Genomic DNA, 20,916 nt, shown 5'->3' on the forward strand with positions numbered 1-20,916 from the left:
GGGATGGCGCGGTAACATTGTTGATCACACGCGGATACATCTCAACAACGTCGGTTTCACGACGATGGCTCTATCGGTTGTGTTTAAGAAACACGTTGGTGTGGCCACTGCGAGAATGCGACCGTCTCTTTCCACACATTAGACATCCACACGTCAACACAAAATAGTTTTCTTTAAACTTTTTTAGCAACATTTTTTTTAACCAGGTAAGGCCCTCCTGAGCTATTCAGCTCTTTTTCGGAATCGACCCGGCTATCACAAATTACAGCTCAACCAAGGGACTGGAACAAAAACAAAATGTGTTCCTGGGTAATAAGTGTTATTTTCTAATTGCTTATGCCTCAAAAGTACAGAAAATGGCTATTATTCCCCACAAACTTTGCTTTTGGGACCAGGACAGTGATATTTTGAAATGTACCTATTTTCAATGAGAAAACGTAGTGTGCATTTGTGTCATTCCTTCACGTAAAGTCCTGGTCACAAAAGCAAAGTTTGTGGGGAATAATAGCCATTTTCTATACTTTTGAGGCATAAGCAATTAGAAAATAACACTACCCAGGAACAATAATCGTGTTACATAGGGGCCGTCCATAAATGACGTCACGCACCTAGGGGGGAGGGGGGGTCAGACATTTGTGACGAGGGGGGGGGGGTTGAGAAATGTGACGTCCCATCAAAATGTGCAACTTTAAATAAATATAGACAACACGTTCTACTAAATTAAATATACTTTTTAATAAATGTTTTCTCCTACAACATCAGAGTGCAGCGCCACATTAAATACGCACTCCAATGACAAAAGTTTAAAGCGATTTGAAGCATGTTTCATTTTTGGGAGGGGGGGGGCAGAGCTTTGTGACGTCAATTTGAGGGGGGGGGGGGGGTCAAAAATCGTCCAAAATCGCGTGACGTCATTTATGGACGACCCCATAGTGTATTCACCTGGACATTTATAGCAGCACCCAAATATGCTTTAAAAAACACGCGCCTGACGTTGCTTATGAACGTGGAGGGGAAAAACCCCGAGGTGCCCGGGCAAGATTCCCCGAGACACCGCAAACTCCAAATACACAGAAGGCGTCAGCCTCGAGATCGAACCCACCCCAGCCCCCCGACTTCCTGCATACCAGCCGAGGAAGATAACTTTGGTGATTTTGAGGACGGTGTGGTCTGGCCATGTTTGTTTGTAGTACAGAGTTAGCCTGGTAACTTTAATCTACATTGGCTTGTGGTTGTTATTGTTTGACTTGCATCCCACTGGGATTTTTGCGCACAGCGTTGAAATGCGGTGTTTTTTCTGGAAGATTTTGCTGATTTTTCCAGGATTTTTTTTATCTGTTGCGTGTAGTCACTTTAAGATGTTTCTTGTTCATGTTTTTGTTGTGTTGAGGTTGCACCCGAGTCAAGAGCCGCATGGCTCACAGGGTTATACCTCATACATGGAACTGAAAACTGAAAACTACATCACACCACCGCGGCGCTTCCCATACTTTAAACATAAATTAATATGCGAATGTTAACACACACACAATGTTAGGGGGCTGTGATGGGAGGGGGGGTCACAAGACATCTGGACCGCTGCTGTACGTTGATTGGCTGTAGGGCGGTCGTCATTGCCGTGTGACGCCGCGGGATGCCCCGCGGAATTTCCCCGAAATCCATCGTCTCGCGCTGGACGCCCCATCCCCCCTCTTGTTCTCGCCCCACCTGGTACGGTCCGACGGTTCCCGCCCGTTTTTGCGAGGACGGCCGCGGAGCAAACCAACTGTGGCGGTGTTCGGGGGGGGAGGCGGACACGGAAGAGGGCTCGGAGACACCGACTCCACCCCTCCCCGTCACTGGGTGAGGCCGTTGGCTCGAGGTGGCTGAGGCGAAGTGAAGTTGCGAGGAGGTGAAGAAGAGGTGGTGTTGAGGCTCGGTGTCTCGTCGTGGCCCAGGTATGTAGGCGCTGTGAGGCGACACGACCTCCACGTCGTCTTCTTCCCACCCTCACCCCCCGTATCCACGACACATTCGCTCCGGTAACCGTACACGGGGTGTGTTCGTGAGGTTGTTTCTCTCGATGGCGATGCTTTTTGTGTTTCGTTTGGCGCGAAGAAATGTTAACGAATGTTATTCGCGTGCTTACTGCTGCTGTTGTCAGTGTGTCAACGATACGCGTGGACGTGTTAAGACGTAGGGTTGCGGTTGTTGACGTTTCGCTGTGTTAGCGGTGACTAATTGCGTCCGTGTTGTGGGACTGCCGCGGCCGTCTTATCTTCGCGATAACGCGACGCTGGCTAGGAGATGTGAACTCTCTCGCCTGGTCCCCACGTGGGTGTGTCTTTTTGAACTTCTCTCGCATCGTCGCCATGCGTGCGTGCGTGCCAGTCATCGCGTTCGGTCAACACGTGGCACCTGCTGGGTCTGCCCCGTGACCTCCTTGCCAAGCAGCGAGCCCTCCACACTTATCGGCGTGATGGCCCCAAGAGGCCGTCCATAAATGACGTCACGCGATTTTGGAGGATTTTTGACCCCCCATCGTCACACGGCGTCACAAAAAGTCAGACCCCCCCCCCCTCAAATATGACGTCACAAAGCTCTTACCCCCCCCCCCCCCAAAACATATAAAACATGCTTCAAATCTCTTTAAACTATTGTCATTGTAGTGCGTATTTACTGTGGCGCTGCACTCTGATGTTGTAGGAGAAATCATTTATTAAAAAGTATATTTAATTATATATATAGTGTTGTCTATATTTAAAGTTGCGCATTTTGATGTGACGTCATATTTCTCAAACCCCCCCCCCTCGTCACACATCGTCACAAATGTCTGACCCCCCCCACCTCCCAGGTGGGTGACGTCATTTATGGACGGCCCCCAATGTGCACCTAGCCTGGCACAAGCGCCGTGGTTTGCGTCACTGACACTTGGTGGCAAAGGGAGGCTGTTGTTGATACTGAGCCTGACGCCTTGTGTATATTTGCATTTTGCGGTCTCTCCCTCTCTCTCTCCCCGTGTTCGCGTGGCTTTTTCTACAGCCCCCCTCCCGGGTTTTCCCTCATTTAGAATCAACATCGCACGTTTAGAGTATTCGGCTGCTATATATTTACAGGTTGAATATAAGCCACTAAATTGAGCTATCGTTCGTGATGACCAAGGCGCTTCTGAAAAAGAGATATATCGCTCAGTGAGGGTCATACCTGGTATTTTGTATTAACGCGTGAATGTCTAATGGGTGGGAAGAGAGGGTCGCCTTTTCGCAGTGGCCACACCAACTTGTTTCTTAAACACAACCCCAATGGGCGGCATCGTGGCGAAAACGGACGTTGTTGAGACGAATCTTGCGTGTGATCAACAATGTTACCGCACCATCTCCAAATCTCGCTCCAGATCCCCCGGTATCTCGCCCCAGATCGCCCGAATCTCACCCAGAATCTCGCCCGAGAATCCCCGAACCTCACCCTAGAACCCCCGAATCTCACCCCAGATCCCCGATTCTCACTCACATCCGGAAGAACGCTGTTGCGCGAATGGAGTGGAGCAACGCAGAGCTCCAGAATAAACACCTCATGCCAGACCCCAACATCATCACACCTCCTCGACCACACTGGTGTAACAGTCAACTGCATCAGAACATAAGTAGGCCGATGCTCACAATTTCATAAATGTAAAATGAATGACTATCACAATGCTAGAGTGCGGTTGTGGCCAATGCAACCCAAACTATGGACCATATCATAAACCCATAGAGACTCACAGAGACCCAAATAAATACATTAAAGACAAGCCACAGTAGTGTGACTGGCCATGCAACACAAACTATGGACCATATAAACCCATAGAGAGTCACAGAGATCCAAATAAATACACTAAAGATAAGCCCCAGTAGTGTGACTGGCCATGCAACCCAAATTGTGTACCGAATAGTAAACAAAGCACTGGTCAGCACTCCTTCAATGGAGGAAGAACTGCAAAACTCCGCAAACTCTCCTGAAGCCGTCTCGTGACGAGCAGACCTCGACATTGTCATTTATGACATTGTCATTTAGCTCTTGAACGTATTGCCAAAGGCAAGAGTAGAATGTCAATGTGTTTATTTGCCAATGTGTTGTATTCGCAATGTGAAACTATTACAATGTATTTTGTTCTCAAAGGTTTAAACTCTGCTCCAATGGCAGAAATCCTGAATCATGCCCTCGGGAACGGTCTAATTTTTGTACCGGAATACATTGTGTAACTGTTCTTATGTGTTATTGTGTAAACGTATAATACAGTTCAGTATTGTGCAGCTTAGTTGTGTTAAAGTGTCAATGCAATGTGCTAATGTGTGGTATTTATGTGATGTCAGGGTTAGTGTATGTATACCTGGGGTCAGCCCCTACTATATCAGTGCCTCACTGCATTCGATTAAAGTTCGAATTTCATTCGTCCCAAACCAACTGTTATGGGAACCTGGCCAGTTATGGATTATTTCACAACGTGCACATATGATGTTCTATTCGTACAATATTATTTCACAGGATTCACAGCAAAAGTGAAGGCTGTGAAAGAATCAGGACCTAGCCAGTGTCGCATAACAGTTGGTTCGAAACGTCTAGGTAATACGGTTGAGAATGTCAAATGAATATTGAACTGCAATTCTATTGTGGCCTGGGTTGGTGATGCGCACCCTTATATATATAAAAAAATCAGACCATCTTGTATAAGCCTGATCTTGGTTTGAAGTGCTGGGATATCATAGTAATCTAGGTTAACCTACTATAATGGATATCACTTGGTTATCTAGGGATAACCTACTATAATGGGTTATCATAGGTATCACTTGATCAGAATTTGTTATCATGGTTTAAGTTTTTTTTGGGCTAACCAATATGGGTGTGTCATCAAATGTGTTTTTCTCTTATTTCGCCTGAGTCAGGACATATTTTTTATAACTTGTGCTCACATCTTTGTATGGTATGGTGGGGTTTTGAAATCAGCCTATGCAATGGAGTGGACTCAGATTGTGTAACCAGCCAGATAACGACCTTGCAACCCAACAAACACTTAACTGCTGTTTTTTTACTGCTGCATAGGTTTTGGCAGTGCTGTATTCTTCTCTGATGTGTTTTTGAGTTGTACCATGTGTTCTTGGGTTTTGCAATAATAGCACTGTAGATAGAGTATATCCACATTGCGTTATCCGTACCATATAAGATCGGAGCACGAACTAGAAATACTGTACTTCTTACCTCTCACTGACTCGGGCTACATTAGAAAAAAATACCTGTGGTGGCACGCACAGCGTAAACACAACATTCCTGTGTTCTTTGTGAGCCTACAGTCACTTGCGTGAGTTGTATTTCTTCAACACTGCCACATGCAGTACAACCCGGAACTTGGGAAAGGATGCTGTACTGTATTATTCCTGTTACCAATGCAACATCGATTCATAGAAATGTACCTGTTTATGCGTGCTTGTTTTAAACTCGTCACACATAGCCCTAGACACAGCCCAGATGTGTATCTCCAAGATGAACAGTTAATTGGACCTTGCGATGTAAATTCTTTCAGCAAATGCTGCGAGATACAGACGATGGAAGTTGTTCACTGCATATGTAATCCGTGACTTTGGCAGTCAAATTATTTAAATAATACTGAATAATAGAATACCGTATACTAACACTTGGTGTATCTCTGCAATTCCCAGCGGTGGCAGGAACAAAAAATGAGCTTCAATTATCGCAAGGTGCTGACCGCCATTAATGGTGAACTTGTCCAACGGGACCTGCAAGGTTTGCGCTTTCTATGCAAGGACATGATTTCATCGTCATTACTTGAGAACGCTTCAGCCTTACAGATATTTGATTTGCTGGAGAAGCGCGATAAACTAAGCAAACGCGACACTACTCTGCTGGCGGAACTGCTGCACCACCTGCAGCGGAAGGACCTGTTGAGGAAGTTCAACCTCGCCGAGAATTGGCAACAAGAGACGGGGCTCATAAGTGACTTCAGGTGAACTCAAGCAACGCACCACGCTGGGCCCCTGGCATTTAAATGAAACGCTTAGGGATACACTAAATAGGACCCTTCTTTGACCAAATACTGAACACGTAATTACGTGTTGTCTAGCCCCTCTGCATCTCATCTATTGACTAAGGGCTATCTCAGCACACTATCCAATAGACATCTAACACATTGTTGAGTCATCGATTACAATAGATTATACTGGTAGGAACCTCCTGGTTACACCAGCCCACAGGGGATTATTCTGTCCGTCCTGCATCCAAAAATGGGAGGGGTGGGGCTGGGTGGAGAGGGGAGGGTGGGGAGGGGCTGGGTGGGAGGGGTGGGGCTGGGTGGGGAGGGGCTGGTCACCCCGTGGGTGCCCTTATCAACGTTTAACCTACTCACGCTGGCTTGTGCCCGCCCTCACAGTCGCCCATATTTGCGGAATACACCACGCCGCCGTTGACCCTGGCCATTGACCGAGCAACCCAACGTTCCTACCAGCTCCCTCCGCAGGACAATGTGTTTATGCTCGTGACACATAGAATCGTGCATGCAGGAATTGCTGTGCACGTTGGAATAGGTGTACTGTAAAACGTTCATGTAAACGAGAGATTCTACCTTCAACGATGACAAGAAATTATTTACTCTCTCAAGAAAATAGTGATTCCCTCAACGTTGCCAAATTATTCAATTGTGAGGAGGGTGAATTCATTGCCCGCCTACTATCTGGCATAGAGGATTTTATTTGATTGTGCATTGGCATTATGTGGTGCTTGTATAGTCATGAATTCGTAGCTAGTGTGTGTATGTGTCTCTAAACAGATAATGCTTTCTAAGGTAGTTATTTTTATGCATTAATGGTTTATCAATTAACACGATTATTATGATTATAACAAGTGCATTAACCTGCGTGTAAAATTTTTTTTTTACTGATTTCTATTAATTGTATGCGAGTTACATTGGGGTGAAACAGAATTAAAGAGAAGAGGCACAGCATACAAATTAGCCTGTACAAACAAAACAGAGAATTAATTGATATTGTAGCCACAGTTCATAACAATTTTACTGGATCATGGTGGGGGGGCTGACAAATCCTTGCATGCCGAGTTATGTTGCATAGTCAATTTGTGACTAAACTGAAGACCATAACACTTTGAAACTCTTGGTTTGAATGTGGAATCTTTTTTGTACTTAGCCAATGTTTGCATTTTACAATACAGGCACACAGCTGTAGATGGAAGCAAATTGTAATTGTGCCTTTGAATGTAATACGTTGAGTGCTTGACATTTGTATATTTTTTCAGGATCTTGCTTTACACACTGGCCAACAATTTAACAATGACAAATTACCAGGAGCTTGTCTTCTATTTTGCAATTCCTCGATCAAATTCATCAGACAACTCGGTAAGAAAATAAAATTACTCTTTGCATTGTACATTTTACATCCACTTTTGTATCACATTATATTTGTATATGAAAAGCAATTGCTTACCTACCAACATCTCCATATATATAAAAGGCAAAGTTGTGAATATGTGTGTCTGTTCAAAATGTTTAGCGTACTTCCCGACATGCAACAAACTGGAAATTTGCCATGTGGGTACTTTCCAGACTATACACCATGCAAAATTATAAAAAGAAACTTTTTTTTTGGGGGGGGGGGGGGGGAGCTCAATAATGCATATATGTTTTGCACGGCAAGTGAGCTGTGACGTCAAATCTGTCATGTGACCCGCGCATGTGGAAGCGTAACGCATTGTAGTGTAGTGGTTAGCGCGCTGCACTACAAACCCGGCGACCCGAGTTTGATTCCCGCTCACGGCCACCACCGGTGACGATTATTGCAACCGCTCCTGGGCCTCCCCTATGTCGACTCAGCCTCAAACGAGTAACTGGTGTGGTGTGTGAACATCGCCACTGGGGAGACAAAGGCGGCCGGGCATAGTGGATCCAAGTCCCGGGCGAAGCTGGGTAGTACAGCTAGTTATTTATAAAATAATTGATTATTTTAACATCCATATCAATCAATATCCTACAACTGAATCGCCCTGATCGCCCATGGTCTTGTGTCATCTTGGAGGCTAAGGCTGGCGGTGGTATAATTTTATCACTCTGGGGTGCGCTAGCTGCACCACTTTCCCTGATTGCATTCTCACAGTCGACTTGTTTATCCCAAAATGTATAAACGAGTTGACCGTGAGTACGAATATGGTAAAAATATCCAGAATAGCGAGTTCAGAGCGGGATTACTACGAGACGGAGGACTAAGCGGGCAGTCGAGAGGGTCACCTAAATATTCGCAGACATTGTCAAAGGTAACATCCTGCACGCACCTTCCCAGTGTTGGTGGTCTGGCACTATGCACATTCGCGAATACTGGAGTCCGGCGGTTGGCAAATAGGGAATTAGGAGATATTTAGTAATTCATGAAGATGTAAAACTCGCAAATTCAGGACTCGCGCATAGCGAGGGTTTGTTGTATAAGCACTCTATAATTTGCAGAAAACATCGTAACAAAATTACAGGCAATCCTCGATGTAAGCGCTTTTGTAGATATGCTAGGATAATATAGGCGTTTATGTCTGCGGGTGTGAGTGCAATTCCCTAACTACCTCCTTTACCATTTCTTATGGGAAAATTGCTTTTGGCATACACGATTTTGAAATGCTTGTGCTTTACCAGGAATGCATCTATCGCGTACGTTAAGGAGTGCCTGTAATTAACTGTAACGCAGGGCCCTCCTGAAAAAGAGCCGTACAACTCAGTTTTGGCTTTCCTGGATAAATAAGTCGGAGCCTGCCTTGGGAGTATCAGATTTTGTAGAATACCACTGTGAAGTTGGCCAGGAGATGGCAGTTCAGCAATGGATTATGGAATGTATCTGTTTAGAGCTTTGAGTATTATCTCTTGTATTTGTGGAGTTTCTCCAGGTACTCCAGTACCACCCACGTACACAATACTTGTTTTAAGGTCCCGTACTGGACCAACGTTCCAATGCAGAACCCTCGAGAAAAAGAGTCTGTGGCTTTCGTGGTTAAATAAAGGGCATTTCATCCCTAAATTCCACAATTGTACGTCACATTTAAATTAATTTTCATTGAATATTTATAATTTTGTTAACAATGGTTACATTACATTATACCTGGCAGAAATAGGCATCTTTACATGCATCACCGACATAAACATTTAAGTCTTTTTCTTCCACGCGTTAGTCCCACTCGTGGGGTCTGCTGTCCTTGCCAACCATCTCCACGCTTGCCCTGTCTTGCGCCATCTCTCTTTCTGCTCCTCGGGCCACCGTGTCCGATCGCACCACATCGCCTCACCTTGTTTCTGCCTTCCTCTTGATCTCTTTCCTTCCACTTGCATCACTTCCACCTTCTGACGCATGTAATTTTCCTGTTGTCTCTCAGCATGACCGAACCGCACCGAGCTTTTCCCTCTCATCTTCTCTGTGATTTTTACCCCCTTGAGTCTTCCTCTTACTTCCTCATAAACATTTAAGTATCAATGATAATTAATTGCTGTTCATTGTTTGTAAATAAAGGTATGCTTCCGAAAATCCATATAACCTTTGATAATCTGCTTTCTGTTGACATCGTATTTTCACTCATTGAAATACAGATGGTGGTTCTTGTTGTGGTTGTTTCCAGTGATCAACTTAACAATGCTGTGTCTGTGAACAGGGTGTCTTGCAGTGCGTATTTGAACTGTTTGTGGAGCTAGAGAAACGGGCCATTATTTGCTCCGAAAATGTGTTGAAGCTGAAGGAAGGTTTGAAGTCCCTGATGCGCAACGACCTTGTCAAAAGAATCGACAACTATACACGTAACTATATGCACAACCATTGCAAGCTGGTGACAACGTAAATGATTTATAAAGCGGGTATAACCGTGGGTTCCACTTGCGGTTCTCCCCAAAGGAAATACAATGGGTAGCATTATTATTTTAGTCTCTCCCCCTGTCTTTGCACTGCTCTGTCTTGTGGCTCCATGAGGCTATACGTTAGTGCGCTATACATTCAAGCTATGACTTTCCCGTTTGTATTTAGACCGACTGCTCAGAAATGTATTCCAGCCCTCTAAATCATACATCGCATTATCATTTTATTTACAAAAAACAGCTGGCTGGCTACATCTTTAGGTATTGAAAAAATAAATCATTGTTTTAATTGAGGGGTGAGTGTCTTTGAAACACTTGGTAATAGTTAAACCATGAGGGCTTCCCTGGAATACTTAAATCCACTTTTTGTGGCTGCACAAAAAACGGAGTTTGTTTATATATATAAATAAACATGCATACAGTGTAACTGGTATTGGCCAAATCTCGCCAATGCTGAAAAATGTACCTGCAAGTTAATTTGTGATTGCAGCAGCAGCAACATCGCCCTCTAGCGAAAGTTTTGCAGGACCCTCCTGAAAATAAGTAATATTAAAAAAATACTTTTTTAAAAACACGCTTTAATGAAATGTACTAGTAATGGCAGAACTCCACGACTCCAGGAAGTGGCCCCGAAGCTTGCCATAACGTAAGGGACCGTGGTTATTTACAGCCAACGTCAGTTGAGCGTGGACAATTAGACCCAAGCCGAAGCATAACATTTAAAAAAGAATGTTTTAAAATATATGCTTTTTTATTTTTTATGATAGAATATAGTATTGGCATCAGTATGACATAAGTATACCAAGTTTGCAGTCGATACCACATTGGGAAGTGGATAAAAATGTAGTTACAAGATTTGAGGATACGACAACAACGACAACAACAACAACAGACAGAGTGAATTAAATAAAAGCGTGTAAAAAGAGTTGAGGCTCGGTGAGGCTTTCCTAGGTAACCAAGCGGAATAACAATTTGAAAGCAAATCGTGGGTAATGTGTCTTAATGTTCGTGTATAAAATGGCCACATTGCTCTCCTGATCTGCAACAATTCACGCAACGCTCGAGTCTCGGGGACTCACCGGTTAAGACTTGCCAAAATAACATTCCTAGACGAAAAGCATTTTCTAGAATCAAATATTGTTTAGTTAATTGTGCCGCACATTTTTATTATTTAAAGATGGGCACAGGGTAAATACGTACTCCGGTAATACAATAATAGAAATCATAAATAATTGCTTAATCTGCCTACTCTGAACAAAAGCCGACTCCTTGACACTTGAGATTTTATGGCTTCTCAAGTTTTCCTTCCAGGAAACGAATCTATTCTGTTGTCTTGGAGTCAGTTTGCATTGTTTTTACATTTTCAATTTAAGTTTATTGGTTTTACCCTGACACTCAAGAGACCAGGATAGTCTTATTTTCAAGAGTGACATGCATTGTTTCACCACCACAACAACAACCGCCAGTCACCAGCAAGTGATGTCACCACGGTGCTTGCGCCAGGCTATGTGCGCCTTGTTTAACCACACATAGTTACACTACATTAAAATGATATAAAGATCACAAAATAAGATCACATTTTATATGATTGCACATTTTGTGTATTCCCAGTGTTGTTTTTAGACACATCTCCAACATGAGAGATGATGTTGCACAAAATCACTTACCTCTATTAGATACCTACATTATGTTGCCGTTATCCACTTGAATAATAGACTGGAATAGTATAACAATGGAGTTGCGTTTTAAGATGCGTTGGGTTTGGTCCCATGTAAATGCAATAGGGTGGAACAATAGTGGACTGGTTTACTCGATATTGTTATGAAACCGGTGACCAAGAGTTTAATCCCCAGCCATGGCCAACATCAGTGGCGACTGGTATCTGAACCGATCCTGGGCCCCTTCAGCAGTCTGCACTGACCAGCGTTCTACACAGTATGCCTAAATAACCCACGTTACTGACACAGCGTGGACAGGCCTTCATCTGGCAGTGGATTGACGAAGGGCTATCACCTCCGATTAGCACAGTTGGCCACTTACGGTCGAAAGAAGTTCAACATAATATATAATTGTTATAAAAATGTACTGTAATTATAATTGGCGAGTCAGTGAAATATAAGCATTAAAACAATCTTGAAGTGAATGATTATTTGATAATAAAAAAAACAATATCCTACGTGACAATGTCGTTATAGTTTTCCAATAGCACATTTATTCCTTTAACAGTCATCGTAATTGTGTATGCGTGCAGAAATTCAAGAGAAGTTGCAAGAACAACAATCACACAGCCTTCTGGTACCAGTATTGCTCTGTGGTTCTGGGTTGATGCGGCTGAAACCTTCTACTTCGTTTTTCCAGTCCTCTGTAATGCATGCAGGATTAAATTAGAAACTGCCACATTATGGCAGTGGCTTCATCAGCATTTTCTCTACCGGGCAGACACGTGCAGTCCAAGCACCTTCCCCATAGAACTGGTCTCATGGGTGCCCAGCACTGACACATTATCTTCACACATTGCCATCTGCATGCATTACACCGAGGCTGGAGAACCTGGGGCGGGAATTTTCTCTTAAAACGGGAGTCATGGGCTGCCCCTGCCTGGGATTGTGGTAACCACTGCCACTGTTGGTCTCTACTGTGCATGCGTACCTGTACGTCATGGATTGCTGCTGTATTTGGAAAAGTGGAGGGCAATTATTGGTATTGCATATGATAGAAATACGGATACTTTGTGAATTTTATCTCCCACCAATGTCGCCGATTTAAGTGTAGCCTTTTTAAAGTTCACTTTTGTGCAAAGGTTTAACCCTGCTTCAGATGCTCGACTGGGTCATTGGAATACATGAGAATAGGGATGTTCCACACATCATCTCCACAGATATATGCATGTCTATAGTTGCTGGGGGTAACACTGTGTTTGAGTTGCATACTGACTAACGTAGCACACAATGAACACACAATGAACGCGGATGTATGATTAGCCCTGACCCTATCTCTGCTTGGCCCAGAGCCAGATTATGATGTATTGTAAGGCCAGAGCATCGTAGTTTGGTTTTGTCTCGGCATAACAAATAGCCAGTGGAAATCCACCCGAAGCGTGAGGGCCCCACGCTGGCTCTGGTTTGCTCGTGGCAAAGGGTTATTAGTTTCACAGGACAAACTCGCTCAATGCAAGGTTTTGAAAAGCTGCACCATGTCCAAAGGAAAAAGTACGAATGTGGCTTTTTAAGTGATTTTTGAATATTTTATACATTTCTAATTGACGCTGTGTCTTCGAAAGCGAATCTGCATGATCTACTAACCTTTGCCATTATAGCACTTGACTGCTAATTGTTTTTAGTGTCGGAACCATGAAATGCTTCCAGTTTAGCCATTAAACTACAGGCTTTAATCAGATCACACAGTTGGAGGAATGTGAATTTAAATGTCACTTGGGGTCAAATGACAACTCATCATCCCTACGGACTATAAACAGATGACGATCATACCTTGCCCCCAGTGAAATCACTTAAGACCCTTTTTTACTCATTGTTCATCAGATGGAGGGATGTTTTTTTTAATAGCAATGTTGACTTCTTTGGATGAAAGTCCTACTCAAACGTAATACTTGAGCTCTTCTTAAAATTTTCACTGAGTGCAGTTGTGTTTGTACTTATCTGCCCCAGACACCTATCTTCAAGGAATCATTTGGACACAATGAACAGGCATCTTGGCCATGTAAGTGGACATTCTTATTACCCATCAAACGATGTTACATATAGAGTATGTGAAGTAACAGCTTCAGTTACTTTTATTTCTTTGAATAAACTTTAATTATCCCCAAGATGCCTCACTCACACAAACCACCTCTTCATGAGCATTGTGCATTGATAGTCAAACAAAATATTGAAACAAATACTTTTTTATATACCTCATAACAGATTGTAAAAAAGGAGAATTTTTTTTTTCACTGGGACTAAAACTTTAACTGATTTTTTTTAATGGAAATGTGAAAATGTACAACGTTTCAACAATTTTCGTAAGTAATTGGGTACGTGAATTACCTTACACTGGTAGTGTATGTTACTTTTTAATTTGTCTGTTAAAAAGATAACCACATATAAGTGTAACAGTTACATTTTGTTCTATTTTGTTTCCACAGATCCCGGTCCTCACTTGCAAGAGAGCATGGGTATGGAAGGTTAGGAAGCTTGGCAGGGTATTTCATATGGCAACATTAGAACAGCCTTTTGCTTAACTGATACGTCAAGAAGATAAAGACTAATTCCTCATGTCCTCATGTCCACGAATCCCATTTTGGCACTAGGCCGGAGAGTCGTCTGTCCCCACGGCGGCGCGCATTGCTAGGCTCGTTGATGATTAGATCGCTCCAAGCTTGGCTGCTGCCTCTTAACAGATTGAGCCTGGTACCAGTTGGAGTGTCACAATTTCACCGCAGCACTGGGATGCATATGAAGTCACGTCACTCGCCTCGCTTAGCTGTTTGATACAATTTGGACATTAACTTAAAATAACTGCATGCTGCAAGTTGCATTGACGACCTCTGTGATTTGATCAATTGTAAATTTTTCCCATTGTGATGCATATAGAGTTGTCTATACATGATACCAAACCCAAAAATCTATTTTGAATAGACACATGAGTTGAAAATCCTTCTTACATATACGAGTCAATGCATGTGTCATGAGCATAAGAATCGATAATTGCTGAATTGATGGCCATAATTACATCCATAATGCATATGTTGAGTATGTTGCAAATGTATATTTGTCCCATTGCATTCACAAACGAAGCTAATTCATGTCCTTATCCGTGTGGTTTCAAGCTCCGTCTGGCTATGAGGGTGAGGAGTCATCACGTATGTCTCAGGATGCTGTTCGTGGAGACCCACACGACCCGATCATCCACCAAGTTTCACCGCCAGCACAAAGAGACCACATGCATGACCCGACAACTCATTCCACGGTGCGTATCGCCGCCAAGTCATGGGATTTTATGAACTCTCTGCGTCCGACAGTTGCTGTCGTTTTCTCCACATTTGGAAAGATAAATGTCCTCGGGAAACTCCAAATTTATTTTCTAAATATTCAAGCTTTGGACAAATAAAAATGTAGTAAATCATTTATTTAAATGTTAGGATGTGGAAGTGATTTCTTGTCACCGGGTAAAGCTTGATCAATAATGCCATCGATTTACCGAGTTAAATAATCTGTAAAGTTTTCAGGAGATGTCAGTCATAATGTAGTGCAGAGACAGATATAGCAGTATGATATAATATTTATAATTGAAGGATATGGGTCACAATGATCTTATAGATCACTTGTTTAAAATGTTTTGCATCGTGTGACTCCTTTTAGGAGATTTGACAGGTATAATTTGAGCAGTGCTAGCAGTGTGTGCACTAGCAGTTATAAAGCTCTATACTTTTACACTAATTATATACGTAGGCTGTCACGACCAATATGATTCATAATTTGATAACTTTGTATACAATTTACATTTTTTGCTTGCTTTTCAACATTCTGGTTTGCTGAAAACCCAAAGTAGTTGCCATATTTGCTTTGATTGGCTTTGTAGGGTTGTGGAGTGTATAGCAGATAATTGCCATTGTCCTAACACGATTTAACCCAAAAAGAAACTGATTATAAATAATATATTCTTACCATATGCTTAGATTCCAGAGCCATGCTATGACCCTCATTTATCACGTTTATTTTAAGTAAAGTTCACAAGTACCTAAACACAAAATAATAAGTAACTCAATACATACATTATTCAAACCCATTAGAAAATATCTAGCATTGCCCCCTGCTTCATGGTTATGTTAGGGACTCGGCTTAAACTGCACAAGTTGTAATATTTAAGTGTTATTAAATTGCAAGTACATTGTAAATATTCATAATAAACGTTTTTGGGTTAGATCGCGTTATTTATATATGTGTCGTAACACTCCACCACCCGACACGGCCAATCAGTAAAAAAGTGTCACGTTGACAAAAAACAAATAGTTCACTACTTTAGCCCACCGTGTTAAACTGACATTGTAAATATTTAGTTAATTCTTATTATGTTCAGTGTCAACTGAACGTCTTGGGTATTACATATACACACGTATAAACATTCATTTTCTAAACGTTAATTCATTATACAAACTAATTGCTGGTAGGGACGAACAGGCCTCGTAAAGGGCACATGGACAGTTGAGAGGTCTAGAGGGGGGGGGGGGTACGTGCCAAGCAAAAGGTCAGGAATCACCGCACAGAATAGTGAGCGCATTTAGTTTATTTATCGTCATCGGCAGAGAAAAAATTTAAGGTCTTGAGTCTAGGATTGAACAGAAGTGAGCTGACAGGATAGATGGCTGGGGGAAGGGAGTTCTAGACTTTGCTGAACGCTGTTTGGGTTTTGCTGTATGGTTGAAGGATTGGAATAAGGGGTTGCAATACTAAATACCAAAAGTGTTTGTCTTTTCAAAGGATCTTCCTGCCTATCCAGTCAAGAACAATCCAAGGGGAATCTGCCTTATCATAAACAATGAAGATTTTTCAGATGATTTCAAAACCAGCCCCAAACTAAAGAGACGGGAAGGAACACATATTGATGCAGGTCAGTGTGCAGATTCATTCTCTAACGTTTACAAATTCACTTCGCCATTTCATCATCCATTTCAATGCCTAAGCAACTTAGACAAAATGTAGCGCAGCGTGTGCAAAGTTGTAAAAACTCTGAATGGAATTTTTCATTTGTAACAAGCAACATAATATCCCCATGGGATCACTTGCCTCTGAAAACATGACGGCACGAGAAACAAGTCCTGCAGAGGTGTTATTAGACACGTGCTCGGGACATACTTTGCCACCATCACCCAAGCCAGCAATTTTTGAGATTTAAAATATAAATACTATACAGTAAAACCTTGGATTGCGAGCATTATTTGTTCCGGAAACGTGTTTGTAATCCAAAGCACTCGTTTATCAAAGCACTCGTATATCAGTTGTGATCACGTGACGCTCCGCAGACAAAGTGTATACACGCACTGCTCGTATTGCAAGACCTCGCTCGTTTATCAAATTAATATTTATTTAAAAATTTTGCTCGTCTTGCAAAACACTCGCAGACCAAGTTACTCGCAATCCAAGGTTTTACTGTACTGATCAGTCCTGGTTGTCGAACGTGATTCGACATCACTAAAATTTACTAGCAACATACTTGTCATGTTTGGTCTACCCAATCAACAGGGTATATGGAGTCTGCTGTATCGGGACCAGAGGAGTTCATTACTTGCTGTACGGCAGGATCACAAAAGGAAATATGGATGTACAGTGATTGGTGAAACAGAAAAAAACGAATTATAAATATTTGAAGAGCCAAATTGGTATATATGATAATACTTGAATCGTACTCAGAAGATTCAGATAATACACTGTGTAACAGAAAAAAATGGTTCCTGGGTAGTAAGTGTTATTTCCTAATTGCGTAATCCTCAAAAGTACAGAAAATGGCTATTATTCCCCACAAACTTTGCGTTTGTGACCAGGACAGTGACATTTTGAAATTGACCTATTTTCATTGAGAAAACGTGGTGTGCATTTGTGTCTTTCCTTCACGTAAAGTCCTGGTCACAAAAGCAAAGTTTGTGGGGAATAATAGCCATTTTCTATACTTTTTAGGCATAAGCAATTAAAAAATAACACTTACTACCTAGGGACAAAAATCGTGTCACGTAGCATAATGTATGTAAATAATTTGCACATCATATACAACTGTTATGTTTGAGACAGAATAAGACGGTACACATGAGACAATTGATTCCTGAATTAAATTGTGACCCCAGATCATGGCGGTTCATAAAATCGTAGTGGATGGAGGGCTCGGGGAACGACATTACATGTCACATTTACATGAAAACATTGAATGTGTGTTCATTGTGAAATTAAGCATTGAAAGGATATGTCACGTTTTTTATTGTGTTTTCAGAAGGCCAATATGAATTAACGGTTTGTTTTATATAACGTAGTATTTTTATATTCCACTGTTATATTTAAAACCCAATATTATATTGTTTAATGCATATTAATAGAGATTGCACTGATCACAGATGTCATGTTGTTGTAATTAATGCACAGTATTTTTTTTTTCACAGAAAAACTTAAACAGGTGTTTAAATACTTGGGATTTAAAATACTGCTACATAACAACCTGACTGAGGGTGAGATGAAAGAAACCCTGATTAGCTGCAGTAACATGAATCACCAAAATCACGATGTCTTTGTCTGCTGCATCCTGACACACGGAGAGATTAACTGTGTATTTGGATCAGATGGAAAGCCCCTGATGATCACACAGGTGACATCCTACTTCAATGGCTCAGCCTGCAAATCTTTGTTGGGTAAACCCAAACTGTTTTTTATCCAAGCTTGCCAGGGCCACGAAAAACAGTCTGAATGTCACCTTGCTGCAGACGCTGACATCGATGCAGATGGGCCTGTGAGTCCCATTTCCTATTCCATACCAGATGAGGCTGACATTTTGCTAGGGATGGCCACTGTGTCTGGATATCTGTCGTTCCGGCACCGAAGGGAAGGCTCGTGGTACATCCAGACCCTCTGCAACCTCCTGGAGCAAAAGTGTAATGGGTAGGTACATTTTTTCACATCGCTTATTATGACGCATTTACACGCATTTTTTCAAGTTGGGGGAACCAATATAGAAACACATGAATGTACACCACATGTTGTCGTCACGTGGTAATTTTCCACATATGACAATTATCGTGACATGCCAAGATGCTGAGCCATCTGGAACAATCTTTATTCATTTGCAGGGGTATAGCCGGGTGGGTTGCAGCATGCACTGTACACAAATTTGGCCTAAAAACAATTTGATCACGTGACAATGTGATGCCTAGCCTCAATCCTTATAGATGTGCATTGAATTGCTAAAAACTATTTGATTCAAGATCACATCGGCACCCCTTGGTGGCAATTGAAGTGTGTTTGTCTTATGTCTCTGTTACATTGTCTCTCTCTACTGGGTGTGTAGGTCTGGGTATGAACATTAAATTACCACCAATTAGCAAATGTTATGAATTACTAAATTAATCGATTGTTAGGCTGGAAATTCGATTAATTATAATTTGGGTCAATACTTGTGTTTTTTATTGATGCATCGTTTTGACCCGAATAATCGTTAATCGGTAGACATCCATAGCATTTCACATTGAATTGCCATAAAACTCTCCATTCTTTCCTCACCATCATGGGTCCCAAATGAACCAACAGATTGTCATTCTAACATGTCATTCAAAATGCTCCATGTAACCTTTTCAGCCAATCACTAAGGGAATTAATACTTGTTTTATGCATTAAGTTTACATTTCTAGAATTGAAATGACTCAATTGGGATTATACAACGTAATTGCCACCCCCTCCCTACTGGCAGACTAATAATGCCCCAGGTCATGCTTGTAAATGACACTATCATGGTATCTTGAGTTCTCAGCTGGTTAAACAACGTAAACTTGAACGTTGTATTTCAAGCTAAATTGAAAGTTGTATTTCAGGCTTGAACGTTGTTTTTCAGGCTATATTCTGTGACATAAATGTGCCAATTTGACCACATTTGTTTTTTTCTTTTCTTGTCTACAGGCAAAATGACATTCTGGCCATTTTAACTGATGTGAACAGAGTAGTAGCTGAAAAAACAGCTCGTATGAAGAACCCACACACACACAGAAGAGAATCGACCAAGCAGATGCCGCAGCCCAAATTCAGCCTGCGCATGAAACTGTTCCTAAGCCCGCCCAATGACGATCTTTCTGTCCAAGATCAACACCCCCCGTCTGCATCAGATGCTGTGGACTGGATATCCTGACCAAGAATATGGCTTTCACATTTCTAATTCTCAAATAGTCTACATAGCTCACATGCTCACAGTAATTGAATGTTAAATACCCTAACAATAATTTATTGGTGGACGAAATCATGGATATACTGTTGGGTCAAAGACATGCAACTTTGCATCTTTAGTGTGGACTTTGCCACTCTCACCGGATGCGCATTTCAGCATGGCTTCTGCTGACGGAGATCTTTAAATGAACCTGATTGGTTCGGTTCATGGGACATTTAGCTAACCACCACTTAACCACCTCACATTTTACAAGCGCATCTTTCCTCGTGACATTTTTTTTTATCTTGATTCATTCATTGAAATGTGTGGGTTTTACATGTGCATGCACTCTAATGTATAATTTTAAAATAACGTTAAGGATATGGGTTTTCATTTATATAGTGCTTAAATACGACAATCCCAGAGTGTGTTATGTGAAAATACAGTCCACCTAACCATAAGGACAATCATGGCAAACAGCAGGGAAAATGGACACAACAAGATGATGACTCGGATTAAAGGGAAAACTAACACTTCACAAGAGCCACTGCAAACCCGAGCATCGGTAACAGTTCAGCAACACTCGTAGACTAATGTGCCTGGTGCAATCTGCCGTGTATGCACCCTTCTCCATCACCAACATCCAGCCCCATCCAACCGCAACAGTCGCCTCAGGGCTGATTCTGCAGCTCCCAAAGGAGCCAGAAGCCCCTCCTGGAACGGTCCCAGCCAGGGTCGCCACCACTCAAGGCATCAAATCTCTGGAAGAGTCCTGCGCACTACCCAACCACGTACAGTAGTTGTTGGATTGTTTCGTGTACTTTTGGCTGTATTTACGTATGTTACACTTCTTTTGCACCGTACCTATCCAACCATGCACATCGGAGGTACGGGGTGAAGGTTTTGAATCTGCATATCTCTAGTGGCCTCCAAATATCGGAAGAGCACTGCAGATGGTTGCAGAAGCGCATCTGAAAGCGCGCAATGCAGTGACCGTCTTCGATGGCCAGCGAGGATGAGCGGAGTTTGTGATGGTTTATACTTCTTGACGAAATCGGCAAGGTATTGTGGTTCATTTGTGGCAAGCACTTTGTAACCAGGTTCCCATTGAACATGGGTTTTATATTTTACCTGTGCCAAAATAAACCGAAACCAATGGCTCTGGAAAGGGT

The 20,916-nt window shown here is 42.2% G+C and overlaps 1 protein-coding gene across 2 annotated transcripts; it reads left to right on the forward strand.

Annotated features, from left to right (window-relative positions):
• Window positions 1-1,832: 1,832 nt before the first annotated feature.
• On the forward strand, window positions 1,833-19,868 carry LOC144729780 (caspase-8-like). 2 transcript variants are annotated; one of them, XM_078610275.1, is made up of 11 exons: window positions 1,833-1,937; window positions 5,673-5,977; window positions 7,279-7,378; window positions 9,661-9,802; window positions 12,108-12,151; window positions 13,522-13,573; window positions 13,998-14,036; window positions 14,682-14,821; window positions 16,333-16,462; window positions 18,000-18,492; window positions 19,504-19,868. In XM_078610275.1, the coding sequence occupies exons 2-11, from the start codon at window positions 5,691-5,693 to the stop codon at window positions 19,727-19,729; spliced, it is 1,653 nt and encodes a 550-aa protein (XP_078466401.1). In that variant the 5' UTR covers window positions 1,833-1,937; window positions 5,673-5,690; the 3' UTR covers window positions 19,730-19,868. The 2 variants fall into 2 exon arrangements, with proteins under 2 accessions (XP_078466401.1, XP_078466410.1); XM_078610284.1 differs by having other exon boundaries at window positions 13,998-14,027.
• The last annotated feature ends 1,048 nt before the right edge of the window (window positions 19,869-20,916 follow it).

Source organism: Lampetra planeri, chromosome 2, assembly GCF_965212315.1.
Source record: "Lampetra planeri chromosome 2, kcLamPlan1.2.h2, whole genome shotgun sequence".
Taxonomy (NCBI): Eukaryota; Metazoa; Chordata; class Hyperoartia; order Petromyzontiformes; family Petromyzontidae; genus Lampetra; species Lampetra planeri.

Coding starts and splice junctions, on each gene's coding strand:
- LOC144729780 (XM_078610275.1), top strand. CDS start 5,691: ATGAGCTTCAATTATCGCAAGGTGCTGACCGCCATTAATGGTGAACTT. Junction 14,037..14,681: donor AGAGAGCATGGGTATGGAAG/GTTAGGAAGCTT, acceptor TGTGGTTTCAAG/CTCCGTCTGGCTATGAGGGT. Junction 14,822..16,332: donor ACCCGACAACTCATTCCACG/GTGCGTATCGCC, acceptor GTCTTTTCAAAG/GATCTTCCTGCCTATCCAGT.